This window comes from Myiozetetes cayanensis, unplaced genomic scaffold (assembly GCF_022539395.1).
Source record: "Myiozetetes cayanensis isolate MyiCay16 unplaced genomic scaffold, myiCay2020 scf5-8, whole genome shotgun sequence".
NCBI classification, from domain to species: domain Eukaryota; kingdom Metazoa; phylum Chordata; class Aves; order Passeriformes; family Tyrannidae; genus Myiozetetes; species Myiozetetes cayanensis.
In genome coordinates this window covers 43086912-43103112 of record NW_026087742.1, presented here as the reverse complement: position 1 = coordinate 43103112, position 16201 = coordinate 43086912, and the positions used below count along the sequence as shown (strand labels likewise).

Here is a 16201-nt window from a genome sequence, read left to right as displayed (position 1 = left end):
CTAATCTCAGAGAAGAAAGGTCTATAAATTTTGTAACTAGCATCTTGGCAGGACTAACACAAGAGCCATACAAAGCACAAACAAGACAGACTCCCAGAGACAGTGGTAGGACACCATGAAACAACACAAAGCAGGTGTCCAGCAGAACCTCTTTTGCTGTGGGTACAGTCTACAGCACTAAATGCAGGAACAATTCAGTCCTCTGTTAAGTAGGGTTCCCATACTTCGAATTTCAAAGTTTTATGGTATGATCTAGTAGTTAAGTATACTTGTGGAGCAAAAAACATAAATCAATGTTCTCGTATGTAAACATTTTTCTAAAGCATGATATATTACTTTGCTACTGAGGAGTGACACTGCATCTGTCAGATGAAAATGAACCCATTTCCACCAGAAAATATTACAAGGTACAGAGTCTATCACAATACAAGTAAAGAACCCAAGGAACTTGGGTACTGAGCTCAAACTGAAGGAAAAACATTGAGTAATATAAGAGAACCAGGCTAATTTGCAAGAATCTTTACAACTGTATCTTGGTTACTTTAAGTAAGTTGCTTCATTTACTTTATTAGTAAAATGTATCACAATTTCAACAGTATAAAATAAAGCACCTGCTGCCTTACCCAATACTGCCTAGAGAAGAAAAGCAAGTAAACTGCCCATCCAAATGCTTGGGTTTTTTGGATTTCTTGGGATGGTGGGAGAACAGGAGAGCTGACTTAAGGACAGAGCGACACCTCCTGGAGATTTGGTTTTCCTCTGCCAGGCAGCTGCAGGAAACTCTACCCATGGGAGAGGGGCACCTGCCCCTCACCCCTCATGCCAAAGGACACAACGCCTTCCCAACAGCAGCCCTCCCAACAGGAGTCTTCTAGAACTGTGTTCTGATACAGAACATGTATTCTAGAACACAGATCTGGTATGTTCTGATACACCCAAGTGCCCAGATTCATGGACAAACATACTTTATGTAAACTTACCAGATGATTTAGGTATTATGTAGATAGTTCCATCACCTCCAATGCAGCTCACTATGGCTTGAAAAATTTTTGCTTCAGGTACAGCAGGAGATTTGTATGTTTCATCCATTCCTGAATGAGGCAGTGTTTTGAATGATTTTTGTTCACTCTCTGAAACAGTGATGTGCTCCTCTGGAACAGCTCTGTTTCCTCCACATGCAGTTTTGGAATTATAACCACCCAGTTGTGTGTTCTCTTGCCCTACATGTGCTTTCAGATGTTCCTTGGAGACTGAGCATGCCACACCAGCTGTATCAGTTCTAGCAGATTCAATCAAGTCATAACAATATATTATCTGACAAAGAACTTGAGAATTGCCAAAGAATGAAATAATAGAAGTAAAAACCCAAACAGGCATAGGTGACAAATGCTTGTTAAAATACTGTCAAACATCTTGTCTACCAACTTAGAGAACTGAAATGTGCAATGGATACAGCTAATAACGTTATGCTTAAATAAGTTCACTGAAGATGGAGTTCTGTTGCTACATATGCTGTAGAGGACAATCCAAATTTTTAAAGTATTTATTAGCTTATCCCAATGTGAATATCAGAGTCTGAAAGAATATAAAAGTATCCAAACCTCCTGTTTCTAAGAGCCAAACCCTGTTTCATAAGGTATTCAGAAGTATCAATCATTTTTCCTGTTTCATCTTTGCAAAGAATTTTCACAGGCAATGCACATGCCCCATCAGTCTCCTGGAAAAAATGAGAGAGCCAGACAACATATTACAATATGCATTTCCTCCAAACTACAGGTAGATTTTAAATTTTATTGGTACTGATTGCAAATCAGACATCCTCGAACAACTGACACCCACATCAGAAGACAAATTTTATTTAATCCATGTGACAGTTCCCATTATTTTACCAACTATTCTGAACATGACATTAAAAAAAAGAGTAAAACCTTGCTTTTGTCCCTTGTTTTATTAGAATCAACTGCCAGACACTTGCTTTCCTCCAGCAAGAGCTTTAAACCCACTTGTAAGTAACTTCATTCCATTGCTTTTATTTTCTTACGTACTGTAAAGCTCCAACAGACACTGATCAAATCAAACCCTTAAATTAGTATTTTTTTTTAATAGGGGAAAGAAAATCAACTACTAATGATGTTCATACAGCACTGGATTCTTTCCATCTTTCATGAAAACTAATATGGTAACTGATGAAATCATTCTCACCAAGAACCTGAGCATCTTGCTTGTCTGTCCATAAAGATGGACAGCACCCAGTGATCCCAAAGATACAGATATTATTCTCCAGTAACTAACTATATCTAAGACTAAGTTCTTTCCACACAGGGTAACCAAACTGCTCCAATGCTCTGGTGAATAACACAAGTAGAGCAGAGAGAAGAAAATGCACCTTTTTCCCTACAGCAAACAGCTATCTAAGCAAGTTCCATTGAGGACTTTTAACAGTAAAATATTCAGAAAAAACCTGAATTAACAGACAGCCTGGAAGAAATTTTATGAATACGACTGGTTTTGATTACAAACCTGTATGATTATTTTTACTTGTACTCCGGTTAGGAAATAGGATAAGAACTCACACACTGTCGCTGTCCACTGTGTGCTTCCACCTGTTGGTCTAACACAGAACAAATGATAATCTCTTGTACAAGAGAAGTTGGCATCTCCTGAACGAAACCACAAACCCTCCCCTTTACTAAGAATTTGATTTTTTTTTTTAAACTTCCTGAACTCTCAGGGAAATAAAGATGATCTCCATTAATCAACAGTAAAATGAAATGATTATTCATTTCTGGATCTTTATGACAGGAAGGATTAAAAAAATATAATCCCAAAATTTTTAAGTGAGGAGGACCATGAGTTCCAGAAGTATGACACCTGTCTTAACAGTCTAGAAGAGACTTTCTGTGCAGTTTCATATGATTTGATTCATCTCAAATTCTGAGCCAAGGGAAAAAAAATGCAGTGAAATAAATGTGTTCACTATTTTATAATGCATCCTATAAATATTATTTATTTCTATAGTACAGTTTCTGCTTTACTGGTATGTAGTACAACCCTTAGAAAAAACCCGAACCTTTAAAAAACAAGATCACAGCCACCACCTCATTTCTTCTTTATTCAAAAGGGAAACCACATCCAAATCTTAGATAATCAGTGCTAACACACTGATAAAATAAATTACATCATTATTAGTTTCTAATGCTGCACATCACCGTAAGGGAAAGCCTACCTTATATCTGTCAATGAACATTCTATTGCTAATTTCCTAATTATCTTCATATTTTCCTCCAGTTTTCTTAGACAGCTGATCTCCACGGTTTTTTCAGCTCCAGAATCGTAAAGTACTACCTATTACAGGCAAGAAACAAAATCAAACAGACAAACACTGTGTTATCTGTAAGGAATGATAATTCAAAGCATGCCTGAAGAGGTTAAAAAAATGTTAATCATTACCAAGATTCAAGAAATGGCTTTTATAATGAAGTAGTTTATACACAATACAAATGACTACCACAGCACAGGTAAGGAGACAAACCACACGAATGTGCTTAAAGGGGCTTAAATCAACTTACCGACCTTTCTTTAAACCAAAAATTGCTGAAAGACCTCCCCTCCAACTCCTGTTTCTTATTCTGATGTGCTTAAATAGCTGTTTGAGAGCTCTTAGGCTCAGAAAGCAGATGATGCAAACCAGAAGTATAGGAAGGCCCACTTCTGCTTCCTATTAAGAAGACCCCTGGGCACAACCCACTAATGATGGAGGAGAGAACCAATGGTAACTCAGTCCTAGATTATCTGTGTGATTACAAAGCCACTCTTACTTTTGAAGCAAGTAGCTATCTAGTCCCAAAATGTTTTTTCTGATGCTCATTATTTTCAAACTGGTGCAACAAAATACATTTAAAGCAGCACTGTGTGAGAGACTACTGTGGAAGATGTTATACCTACATGGCAAAGTGCACCACCATCAGTTTAGGGTTCAAAGCAACAGCATAACTACATGTGTTTCTGTGGGGTTGCATTTGGTTCAACTGGCACTGTCTTAACAAGGATCAGTAAGTTTGAATTACTGTGACCTTCAGTTCCACACACCTTCTGGAATCCTATCTAAATTGTTAAGACTATAGCTTGGGAATCTGCACTATGTTGCAAAATTTAGTGTAAACATACAGGATGTCAACCTTCTGAGCCTTCCTCAACTACCAGGTTCCCTGCTAAAGGCATTTCAGCTTTGATGAGACTGTCAACTCATCTGCAGAAATGTACAACCTATATTAACACAGAAGTAAGAAGCAAAGATTTGACCTTATCTTAATCAATGAACGCTTACAAGTTTAGAACCGATAAAGCATGAACCCTGTTACGCTAAGAGGTTTACCTCTGCAGTCGTTTCAGAGACAATCCTGCTTATTTGACCTCTTTGCCACTGTCCCACGTCACGTACGTAAACAGCACAGTGCATGCCAATTTTCCACTTCACAGACTGTGGCTGGGATTCTTTGTAGATGGAAGCCATGTCCTCCTGTAAACTAACATTCAAAAGACACTTTTCTAGTGGTAAAATTTTACAGAGTGAATAAAGGGCTTATTGAGTCAATCACTGCTTAACTAGCATACAACAGTAAAGTTTCAGCAGTTGTTTAACAGACACACAGTTATTGCAGTTTTTCTTCATGATGTAGAAATACGTGAAATGGGAGCTACAAACCACGTACACCCTGATTAAAATTCTGTAAAACTATCATGCTTTCTTAAACCAAGGAATTCATCTGAGTGATCCTGACCACATTATATAGCACTATTTGAAAGATTCAGTGTTTTCTCTTGACAGCTCGAGAGTGTGGTGCTCATTTAGTGTCATGACTAATTAAATGGAACTCTAGGTAGTTAAATAAAAATTAAAAAGAAAATAAGTAAGAAAATAAGCAACTTACAGTAAGCCACGACATGTCCATTTGACTGTCTTCAAACAGCAGGCACTACTACTTAAATGTTACCTAAATATTTATCAAAAGAAGGCTGATACACTGTGTCTAGAAATTTTCTTTAAACTTCCCAACAGTTTACTGGAATCACAATGAAAAAAAATTACTACTACATAGTAGTTCTACGACTTAGGATACTGATATTATTTAACCAGACTTCTAATGAAGGAACAGGAAAGAGAAAAGAACAAAAAGATTCAATCTTTCTGGACAGTGTTGCATTGGCCCCAATACTTACTACATTAAAACTGATTTGAAACAGGAACCAGATCATATACTTAATTTGGAATCAGAAGTATTAATAAACTACAACATAATGCCAACCTGTCTTTTGTTCCTATACTTTCCTCAACATAGCAACACAAGTCATTGTTCTAACTATACCTCACCACTCTGTAGTAAGATCATCTTAAGAAGAATTCTTTGAAATTTAGTACCTTTTCAGTATACCTTCCGATGACAGCAACTGTACAAAAATTTTACTAGGAGACACAACATGACTAATTCTCCCAAGTATGTCTTTGTTAGAAACCAATCTGAAAAGTCCTTCATCCACAGGCTTCATGTCTATAGGATTGAAAACTTCTAGGTTTTTAGGATTTTCTTCTAGAGGATCATCCCATATTTCATTGGGCCCTACTGCAGTACTTTTGGTGTACCTATAAAGAACACAATAAGAATAGGAAGTTTAAACACATTTTAAAGTGAAAAGTCCTCAGTAATCCCACTTTGACATGACAGGAATCATAACTTTAAAAAGCAGGAAAAATCCCAACAAAAGATGAACATTTATAAATGATACTTATGAAACTCTCATGATAGTAACATTTTTTTTTTTCTCCTTTGGAAGGTTTCATTGCACGTTTTTATGTCAGATGGAAACACTATGCATTCCAGGCTGCCAGTGAAAGCTGAGCCCCAATGTTTGTGTCTGACTTAAAAGATATCAAATTATCAGGATCATGCTTTCTCTAAAGCAATGTTGTGCAAGTAAAAGCTGCAACATTCAACTCCTACAATGTGTAAATATTCCTTTCAGAAGAATATTAACATTAGCAAAACATTTACCTTTCTAGCATTCCCTAAGGATACAAATATACGTTAACTGGTGCTAGCACTTTCCTAAATACTAAGTGTTAGATGAAGCACAGGCATGGCAACACATTAACGAAAACCTGTTTAAATTGTGCCCATTGGATAAAACAAAGCCCAGCAGCAATCAAAAGTTGCCTGGTGTGTCCTTTGAGCCACAGCCCACCTCAGTACAAGTCTGCATGGATTGTGCCACCCAGAGATTGTAACAGACTGTAAAGAATGTCTGAAGAAACATCCTTTAATGCAGAAGAACTGGTTTCTTGCAAACATCACCAACTGAAGGAGACAGCAACCTTGAGTTTAACTGCTGGCCATTTCTGGGCCTCTGGAAGGAAATTATTTTCTCTTTTCAGAGACCTAAACACCCGTCTTCTCCAGGAGAATAAAGTGAAGTGCTTTGTCGGAGAAAAAATTCCTTAGTATTTAAGTACTGGATCATCCACTACATAGGTACAATTGTTTATGCAAACCTTCCTGATGCAGATATTTGGAAACCGCTGGGTAAAAACAGTTAACTTGTAGAACCAGGAAAGAAATGCACACATAGCTCAGAAATATGCTTACCTTGCAAACAACTAGTCTGAACTATGAAATGGAGAGAGACAGTCTGCCAGGGAGAGTTCTCCCAAATGGAATACACGTTACATGCCTTACAATTCCCTCTCTATTAACTCCACAATGTCATTATAATTGCAGATCCATCAGGAAAAAAGCCAACAATTTGGAATGGATTTCAGACTCCAAGGTCTCATTCTGGAATTCTGTATGGTCTACCTCCTATCCCAACACAAGAGGAGGGTTACTGGTGTTTGCCTGTCACCAACTCAGTTTTAACTGAGCACTGTGTTCTCCTGCTTTTATTATGCTAGTTCAGAGGAGACTTGGGTATCCCTCAACAGCGTTAAACACTGAAGGCAGTCACACCACAATGTGTGGTATGTGTTACATGTCACAAGTGTGACTCTAAATGACCTAAAGTAAGTTTACATTATCCAGTCTTGCCTTTTTGCAGACATTCATCTTCACAAAGAGGAAATTCAATGAGAAAGAGCTGACAGAACAGCTAGAATACCCACACACACACTGGAAAACAAAGCAACCCAGAAGCCCCCACAAGACACCCCTTTGCCTTTGCTCCTCAACAGGAACATAATTCCAACTAAAAAAACGTGGTGCACTTGGCATTGTGTTGGTAGCTGGGAACAGAGGCTGAAGGGGTGACCTGTGACAGGAGAGGCCACGTGCTGCTCCATGGCAGATGCAGCTCTGCAACACCCCCTCCCCAGGGCATGGCTGAGCCCTTCCTCCAGTGAAGCTGATGGCACTGCTAATTTTATGAAGGGCAGAAAATACCAAGGAGAGAGAGAAGAGGAACTGAAGAGACAACCTAGGGAACCCCAAGATCATAAGAACAGAAGGTTTTTTGGAAGGTAAGAGGCCCACTCCTGAGGGACAGAGGCCTGTAGAGGGTCCGTGCTGAAGCACAGGATGAAAAGGAGGAAGGGGCAACACTGAAAAACTCCTGTGCCCTGAAGCCAACCCCCTGCGCTGCTTACTGCCTCCCTGAAGAGACTCAGTGTAACCTGAGTGTAGGAGGGGGAGGAGAGGTGCTTGGAATAAACTTGATCCAGGGGAAGGGGGAGAGAAGGTGCTATAGATGTCTTTTTTGTGTACCAAAGTAATAACTAAGTTAAATTAAGTCTGTTGTGCCTGCAACAGTACTTGGTAAGCAATTTCTCTGCCTTCATTTTGACCTATGAGTTTTCTTGCTCCTGTTTCTTTCATTTTCTCCCCAGTTGAACTAAAGGAGAAGTGAGTAAATGACCAAAAAAAATCAACATTAGTCAAGTTATCAGTGTTACACAGTAACTTATGTTAAAATGATATACCCTTGATTGAAGGCTGGAAGCAGCCATCTAAGTATAGATGCACCACAACAAAATACCTTAGTGACAGTGACAAAACAACTCAGCTGTTCAGGTTTAAAAATAAAGCTGCTTAACTTTACAGAAATCCTACTAAAAATTGTGGCCATGACAAGTACAAGGATTCAGTGTTACTACAATTTAGTTGTATTTCTGAGCTAAGAGATGAAAATCCACTTATATGCATCCTCCTGAAAAAAGCAAATACAGGAATTTCCTTTTGGAATAAAAACTTCCTGTTGAACAATCTATTTCCATCAGTATTCAAACATTATTAATGGAAGAATAATTGTAGATTTTCATGAATACAGGTCAGGGATTATCTCTACAGAAAGCCAGCAAATTAAATGCAGCCATGTTATATCCTTATGAGCCTCCTTATCCCCAGCACACTTCCCAACTCTTCCTGTTGCTATCATAGCTGGTTACCCAAGTGTTTTTTAGCAACAGACCTTCCAAAGAGACGACTTATCTTAGAAACAGGTTACACACAAACATTTCTTTTCTTACTACAGGGGAATGGGAACCTTAACAAAGAACACTTCTGTAAGATTTGGCACTTAAGGACACTACATTTAATCTCCAACTTTCCAATCAATTACAACTTCAACACATTATGTAAGTCGAGACTTAGTTTGAGAATTCACCTACCAAGCTGCAGAGTTACACTCTTAACTTATACCAGCTGATGAATGTGATTTGTAAATTCATTTATCACAAATGTGGTAAATTCCAGCCACTGGAGGTGACATACAGAAGCCAGTAATTTCGATACACAAATTCAGTATTTCCAAATACTTTAAGTTATGGACAGTGTATTTACCCAGGTATGTAGGATGCTAGGTCTTCTTCAACCAGCTGGCAGTTAATACTTAACTTTCTCCCATTATCAGCAGAGGAATTGAAGAGTTCAACAGATAAGATGCTGTTATCTAAAATTTCTGTGAATTAATAGTATAAACATAGTTAGTGCCAATCAATGACAGTATAAAAACTACTTGTCATTTTAGAGGTGCAATAAATGGTACAAGACAGAATTTTGTAAAATTACATTTGATATATAAAATAATTAATTCTGAGCATCAACAGTATGTAGAGGCTTAGCTCTGCACATATTTAAATGTCACTGAAAATACAACAATCACTACAAAATACTGTTGTACAAAGAAACCAACTGCTACATTTAATTCCATTTATTCTGTGAGTTCCAAACCACCATTCCATAGGGGCTGAAAAGTAACGAGTGGCATGTGAACAATAAACAGTATTAAGAAAAATCCTACTAAGGCATGTATGTGTTATCTGAAAACATTTTTTGGAGGGGGGGGTGGCAATGTTTCAGAGCAACAGCATTCACACTCCCAGCTACCAGTGAAATCAGGAAGTGTCAAGAATAGCTAGTACTTATGGAAACAAGCCCATCTGAATGCACCAGAATACTTTTATCATCTTTGTCAGAAGTTGTTACATCTCCTCCAAGTAGTTCACGGTTAAATATACTCACTCCAGGCTACCTCCAGCATGTATGAACATAAGCATTTCAAACAAATGCTACTTTAAATATGAAAATGCACATTTCTGTATTTAAGTCAACTTAATAATATGTAAAGAAATGAATACACTCTTGATAACTTACCAATAACCGAACACAGCATAACTTTATCTTCAGTAATTTCTTCAAATCTTCTCTTGGCTTCTCTGTTCCACTCATTTGTCCCTTTAAAAGGCTCAATACAAGCCAGCCTACACCTGATTGCCTGAGGAATAACCCAAAATTATGCATCCAATATCACAAATGTATCAGGACCATGCCATTACAACCAAGTCACAAACTTTGCTTTGCATTCATACAAGACTGCATGACCTTGATTTCTGGTTCCACACTACCACTATGGGCTTTAATTTAAAATGATCCCTCTCTTCCCAGTAGCTGAGTATGAACCTCAAATTCAGATAAATTCTTGCTGAAATAGAAAGAGCTTACTTCTCCTTGCTTTATCAATGTTTACTTGCAATGGGATAATGCTGCAGAAGCAACCTCTTTTCTGATACTCTTACCTTCTGAATGATTGACTTTCCTATCCTGTGTTAATTCATGTTTCAAAGAACCCTAAAACCTCAACAATTATTTTATTTAAAAAGCAAAGATGTACACCCAAAACATATTAAGTCAGTCAACATCATAAACCCTGACAAAAAGGAAGTTGCTTAACTATTTGTATTATTTATTTCAGAATGTGAACAACCCTCTATTCTCACTGAGATTCTCGTAATTCTGAGTGTTTAATCCAGGTAAGCACTTATTTACCTTCACTGGAAAGCTCAGAAACTCCTCTTTTACTCTGCGTATGTCTTTATGAGGTAAATTAGCAGTGTTGCCATAGTCGACATATTTTACCGTAACTTCTTGACAACTTGGCAGCCCTTCAAGAAAAACAACCCAAGTTACTAGAACAAAGAAACAGTTATCCGATGCAAGTTAAAAGCACCAGAATTTCAGAGCAAAACTAGTTAATTTCCCACCATGTAATCATTTACACCATATAACAGTTCACTATGAAATTTTCTTTAAGGATCAGCCCTTTCAGGTTCCCGAAATGAAGGTGTTGGCATTTTAGTCCCCTAACACCTAACCACTTTATGAGACACTGGGACACTAAACACATGCCCAGTAGACACGTAAGCATACAGACATGCTACACTGCCCATACATACAGCATAGAGCTTAGCACAGGCACATTCCCCCTCAATTCCCTTTGGAATTACTACGGAGAATTAATAACCAACACTACATACACACGTGGGCTGGCTGTAATAGCCAAATCTGTAGATCAAACTGTAATAGTAAGGGAAATACTAAAATAACTATATCACAGAATTTCAATAATCTCTAGAAAATGAAGTATACTGCTCCTTTTTATTTAAAAAAGAGCAGATGTATAACCAGTCTATTAATAGCAAAAAAATTTGGATTAATACTGCTGACTTAATGAACCTGTTAGCACCAGAATGCAGAAGAAAAATAATGATTCTTTGTTACTGTTTATATCCAGTGTGTGACTCCGATCTAGCAGCACATCTGATTTTGCAACCCAGCATTAAGAGTGAAAGAATCAAAACCTCACCAATAATCTGTGCTCTGTACCAATTCCCATCCTCTTGTTTTGCAATACAAGCTTGGCCTTCAACTGGGCAGAAAATTTCTGAGTTTTCTCCATAATCAGGTTTATTTAACTCCTGAATTTTCTCTGGAAAAGATTCCAGGTTCTCTCTCTGAAATGAAACAAAAACCCCACAACATATATACACATCTGATGTTCTTCTTTCACGGCATTTTTGTTCTTTAAAGGGATAATTTTTTTCTAGTAGTGTACCTTCTTGTCTTCCTCACAGAGCCAAGAAGTGGTTCTGAATAAATCAAGTGAATTAAAGAGCCTAACAACTGCTGAGTATTGCCCTGTTCAATCATCATTTTTAACAGTAAAACACTACATGCACACATAGGAATTAACCATATAACATAAGTGGCAAAAAATGTCAACCTCCTGGGATTTTAAGAAATCCTGGAATTAACCTAGGACCAAACGAGGATTGTAGGAATTAATATTATCTGTTATTTCTAGGAATCCTAACACTGGTAACAAGTGACAGAACATAATGGAAGTTACAGCTTATTTAGTGTGGACTGAAGCAGCTCAACATTAAAATGTTTGTTCAGAGTTTTATTTAAAAAAGACTTTATTTCTAAACTTACCAAATGGAGGTAGAAATCACTTGGACTATTAATGTGACAAACTACAACAAAGACTTCTTCTCCTTCTTTTGGAATATTAGGTGGACTGTAGTGCAAGATGGTATTATTTTCTAATTGACTGGGAAGCTGTACTCTAAACCTAAGTAAACAAAATAATCTCAAATAAATTCAGTTAAAATTAACTGAGAAGGAACCCTTTTATATTCATAAAAAAACCCACAAAATGGTCCTATAAAAGTAACTTGTTTCATGTTTATATCTATAGCTTAAACTTTTCCTTCTTGCAGTTGGTACAGTCCATTATGTAACATATGAAGAACAACATATAGCAGCTGGCTTCTAAAAAGCATTTATTTGGGATGCAGTAGTGTACATTTTACATTGTAAAAGAAAATAAAGTAGAAGGTGAGATTCCGCTACCCACCGACAAACCATTTTCTTTCAGATTTCCTTTTCCTCAAAAGAAAAAGCAATTAACTGAGGAATACAAGTGCAGTAAAAAATTATCTCCCACTGCTCCAGCCACCATGACTAGTTATGCTCAAACATAAACAATGACCTTTCTCTGCGTGCTTCACTTTGCAAGCATTATTCCATTATCAATTATGGCACAGGAGGATAAACTAAAGGAAAACACATACCTTGCCAAATCTAAGAAAACTAATGCATCTTTGAGAGACACTGGTATGTTACTGCTTGTTTCACTGAATGGAGGTTTTCTCAAATCCACAATGAGAACACCATCCTCTTCTCTAAACACGATCATGGAAACAATTTTATTATTTACCAGTTCTAAAAATTTTTTCTTTGCTTCCTCTCCCCAACCTTCACCCTGTGTTAGAAAAAGTTATAAACATGTCAGAAAATGTTAAAACAAAAAATATAAACGGTAATTAAAAATAAAATAAAAGTAAAAAGGCATGGATGAAATACTGAACACAAGATGTCTAGTCTGTAGTCAGGACAGCACCAAATAGAATTCTTTATGATAGATTAATAAGTGTATTTAACTGTATGAAATTGAGTCACATCAAAGGGCTGCAGTTTCCAGGATGTTTCTTCCTAAGATTCGAATTTTCATCCCCTCTGATTGTTCTGATAGATCAACTAGAGTTGTCTTATGCTCTTTCACTTCATGACTTATATTTCTGCTCTCCCAATTCCTGTGAAAGTTTATTATCTTATGTCTTTACATAAATTTACAACACAGTTTGGTCAATTTACACATTCCTCCTCTCCATAACATCTTGTATAAAGTTTTGTCTACCTCAAAGCCTGTCAGAATTTATTTCTCTGGGATCAAGTCAATGCATTTCTCATTTGATACTACAAATTGTGACTTTTAGGTGTGAAGAAAATGAAAGCACATATAAGGAAGGCATTTTACCCACACTTGTGAAACTTGTTCCAGATCTTTCCTATTTAAAGATATTTCAGTCAACATCACACTGGTAAAAAAAAAAAAAAAAAGACAAACCAAACAACAAAAAACTGACCAGCAGTGATACTGTCAGAACTATGTGGCTGTACTGGACATGGTTCATTCCCATGTGAATGTGGCAAAAATAAAGGAAACCTAATAAAAAGGGAATACTGAAGAAAATAATGCTGCAATATATATCCTTTTCTTTGTAATGGAACAAAAACCAACAGTACTTTACTTGTTATTATACTGGAAGAGAACAAACCCTTTCAAGTATGTGGCAAGAAATTTTAATTAAGAAAAAGACAATCCCTGAAGAGATTCTCTTAAAAATTCTGAAGCCATTCCCTCTCTGGGTGATTTCTGAAAATTACTATTTGCATAACATTAGATAGATATGAAATAAAAGTATCAGATTTGAAATTTGTTTTTATTTTTGACAAAATAACATGTCTAAATTAAGAGTAGTGATATTTAAGCAAATACAAATATTTGTAAACCTAGAGGCTTTTTAAGACAGACTGCCATAAGCTTGTTTCCTTTCCAGTGAAAGCAATGCAATGCATCTATTTACATCTGTACTCTTAAATTTAATTCCGTTTAAAGTGAAATAAGGTAATTTTAAATTACACATTTAAGTTCTTTAGTATAAATCTTAAGGAAAAAGGCTCCTGAAATACTTCAAGTGGCCCGTACTTACTGTATTTTTGGGAACAACATCCTTCAGTGAACACCGTACTGCTAAAGGAGGAATAGCTGCAAGTTCTGCCTCAATACACTGATCAGACTTCCTTACAAACAGACAAACGTCATCTGTTTCAATAGTCTGCAGAGCAGCAGGATCAGGCCTTTCACTGGGATCATACCTAATGTCAATGGGAATAAATGCAGTACTAACTTAAAAAAACAAACCCAACGCCTGAAAAGCCTCAAACCAAACCCCAGACTTATAATAGAGATCATTACTGCAGTACCTGGCATAATGTTACATCAATAAAACAAACTGGAAAGTCTCAATGAAACTTTTTTTTTCTTTTTAAAGCATTGAGGACTCACGTGCTCTCTTTTACAACACAAGTTTAAGTTAAATATTTCAATCTATGAAGGCTTGTACACTTGTGTACTTAAATACACTGCCACTTTTTCTGTGGAAAATACGCACGTAGAGAACATTAGTGTCATTTGGGCATCCGGTTATCTGTGTGAAGCTGAGGAAGGACTTTCTCAGTAGAGATCTTCTTGAGTAACAACAGTTAAGGACAACAAGTGCAGATAAAAATCTCCTCTGGAAACATACCCTGAGAAAGTTAGAAGTACAGAGCTTCCAACATCAATCAGGAATACTTTCAGCAATGCAACATCACACACTTTGTATCTTATTGGACCACAAGGCTTCCTCTGATTTTTACTTTCTAGGGGAGTTAGTTCAGTGATAGTTCCACGGCACCACATTCCAGTTTCCTTGCTCTTAATAAAAATTCTAGCACCTATATGGAAGCAAATAAAAACGGTTTAAGTCAGAATTAAGTATTTCACACTAGAACTATTACTACAGTTATGCATAATGTTCCATTGTTCCCATCCTCCACATACGTAGTAAAAGTGCTGCTGTTAAAACACAGACAGATAGTAAAAACCTGGTCTCAACAGCCACTAGAAATTTACCCCCACCTTCATTTACAGTGTCTGTAAGGGTAGGAAGTGTTTGGTTTGTATTAAGAAGTCATTTCTGGCAAACTTTCTTTACCTCTTAGTAAAGTGGCAAAACCCCATTAATATATAAGGTTATCACATACTTTTAAATCAGTTTTCTAAATATATTCTAGAAGTGGGGAACATTATCAATATGTGGATTAGAAAATAATTTTAGTGATTTAGTAATGTATTATTACCTTGTATTTTTACTTCTAGAATGGTTTCTATTCAGTAAATTTAAAAAAAAAAAAATCTATCCACTAAGAAGGGAATGTTTCTCGAATGATAGAAAGCTGATTTACTGAGATAATTAAAGAACTAGGCTCATCATTACAAGCTGAAAAAGCTATCAGTTAACCATTATCACCTAATGCTGGAAAACGAAGTTTGCAGCCAGGTGTTTCAACTGCTCTTGTTACTCAATGCACTCAGTCTGCTGAGGTTGAGAAGAACTACAGTCTTCTTTAATTCTACTGGTTTTATTTATAGGTTTTAATAAAAGCCTACTTTATCAAATCACCTGTAAAATGCTTCTCTAAAACAATTGTAGATTCCAGAACATACGAGAACTGCTTTACTATGTAAAGGTGCAGGGAAGAGGAGAGAAAAAAGGAGCATGATACTAAGGAGGAATGCATATTGCTGGGTAGTATTTTAAGCCATGAAGACCTTTAAAAATTAACCATTTACCTAGTTCCAAATTGTCTGAAGGCAAGAGATATGAGCTCTTATTACAACAGAAGTTTTCCAATTTCTTCTCCAAAGCCAAAGCTTCTTTCCTCTGTGAGTATCTCCGAATATAGAAATGGTTTGGATTTATAACATGGCTTACCAACACCAATTCTGTCAAACCTGAGTAAGACATAAAACAAGTTATCAAACATCCTCCAAGTGACTCCCAACAGATATTATCAGACATATGATTTGGTTGATGTTGCATTAATCATAACATTACCTCAAATAGATTTTAATATGACAAGTCTGCTCACACTTGTTTCAAACTATTACCATGTTTGTTTTCTGATAAAAATGCTCTTTTGAACTACCTCCCTCATACTACCCTGCAAAACAAAAGGCTTGTGTCACTGCTCACAAACTGGTAGCCTGAATTTAAGTAGGTAATTCAGAGTCTGTATTCCAATAGAGAATTAGGAAGCTTCCAGAAAGTAAATCAGAGATTAAGACTCCTGCCTTTAAGAATAGGTATATAGACTTTTGTACAGTGTTAATGCATGAAGATCAAGGAATGGCCCAAAGCTAGTAAACAGATGACCCTATGTAAGACAGTACTGGTAACTAAGCATCCAAATCCTTTGTACTGCAGGTA

The 16201-nt window shown here is 36.7% G+C and overlaps 1 protein-coding gene across 1 annotated transcript in view; it reads right to left on the bottom strand.

Annotated features, from left to right (window-relative positions):
* RNF17 (ring finger protein 17) overlaps positions 1-16201 on the bottom strand; it is a 38539-nt gene that overhangs the window by 8972 nt on the left and 13366 nt on the right. Inside the window, exons 10-24 of the mRNA XM_050332994.1 lie at positions 15565-15726; positions 14477-14666; positions 13880-14045; positions 12398-12588; positions 11757-11895; positions 11128-11275; positions 10311-10426; positions 9639-9759; positions 8826-8943; positions 5420-5641; positions 4376-4526; positions 3227-3345; positions 2521-2611; positions 1602-1717; positions 981-1279 (exon numbers count right to left, since the gene is read on the bottom strand). Of these exons, the coding sequence (XP_050188951.1) occupies positions 981-1279; positions 1602-1717; positions 2521-2611; positions 3227-3345; positions 4376-4526; positions 5420-5641; positions 8826-8943; positions 9639-9759; positions 10311-10426; positions 11128-11275; positions 11757-11895; positions 12398-12588; positions 13880-14045; positions 14477-14666; positions 15565-15726 (2349 nt within the window). The remainder of the gene's footprint in view (positions 1-980; positions 1280-1601; positions 1718-2520; positions 2612-3226; positions 3346-4375; positions 4527-5419; positions 5642-8825; positions 8944-9638; positions 9760-10310; positions 10427-11127; positions 11276-11756; positions 11896-12397; positions 12589-13879; positions 14046-14476; positions 14667-15564; positions 15727-16201) is intronic.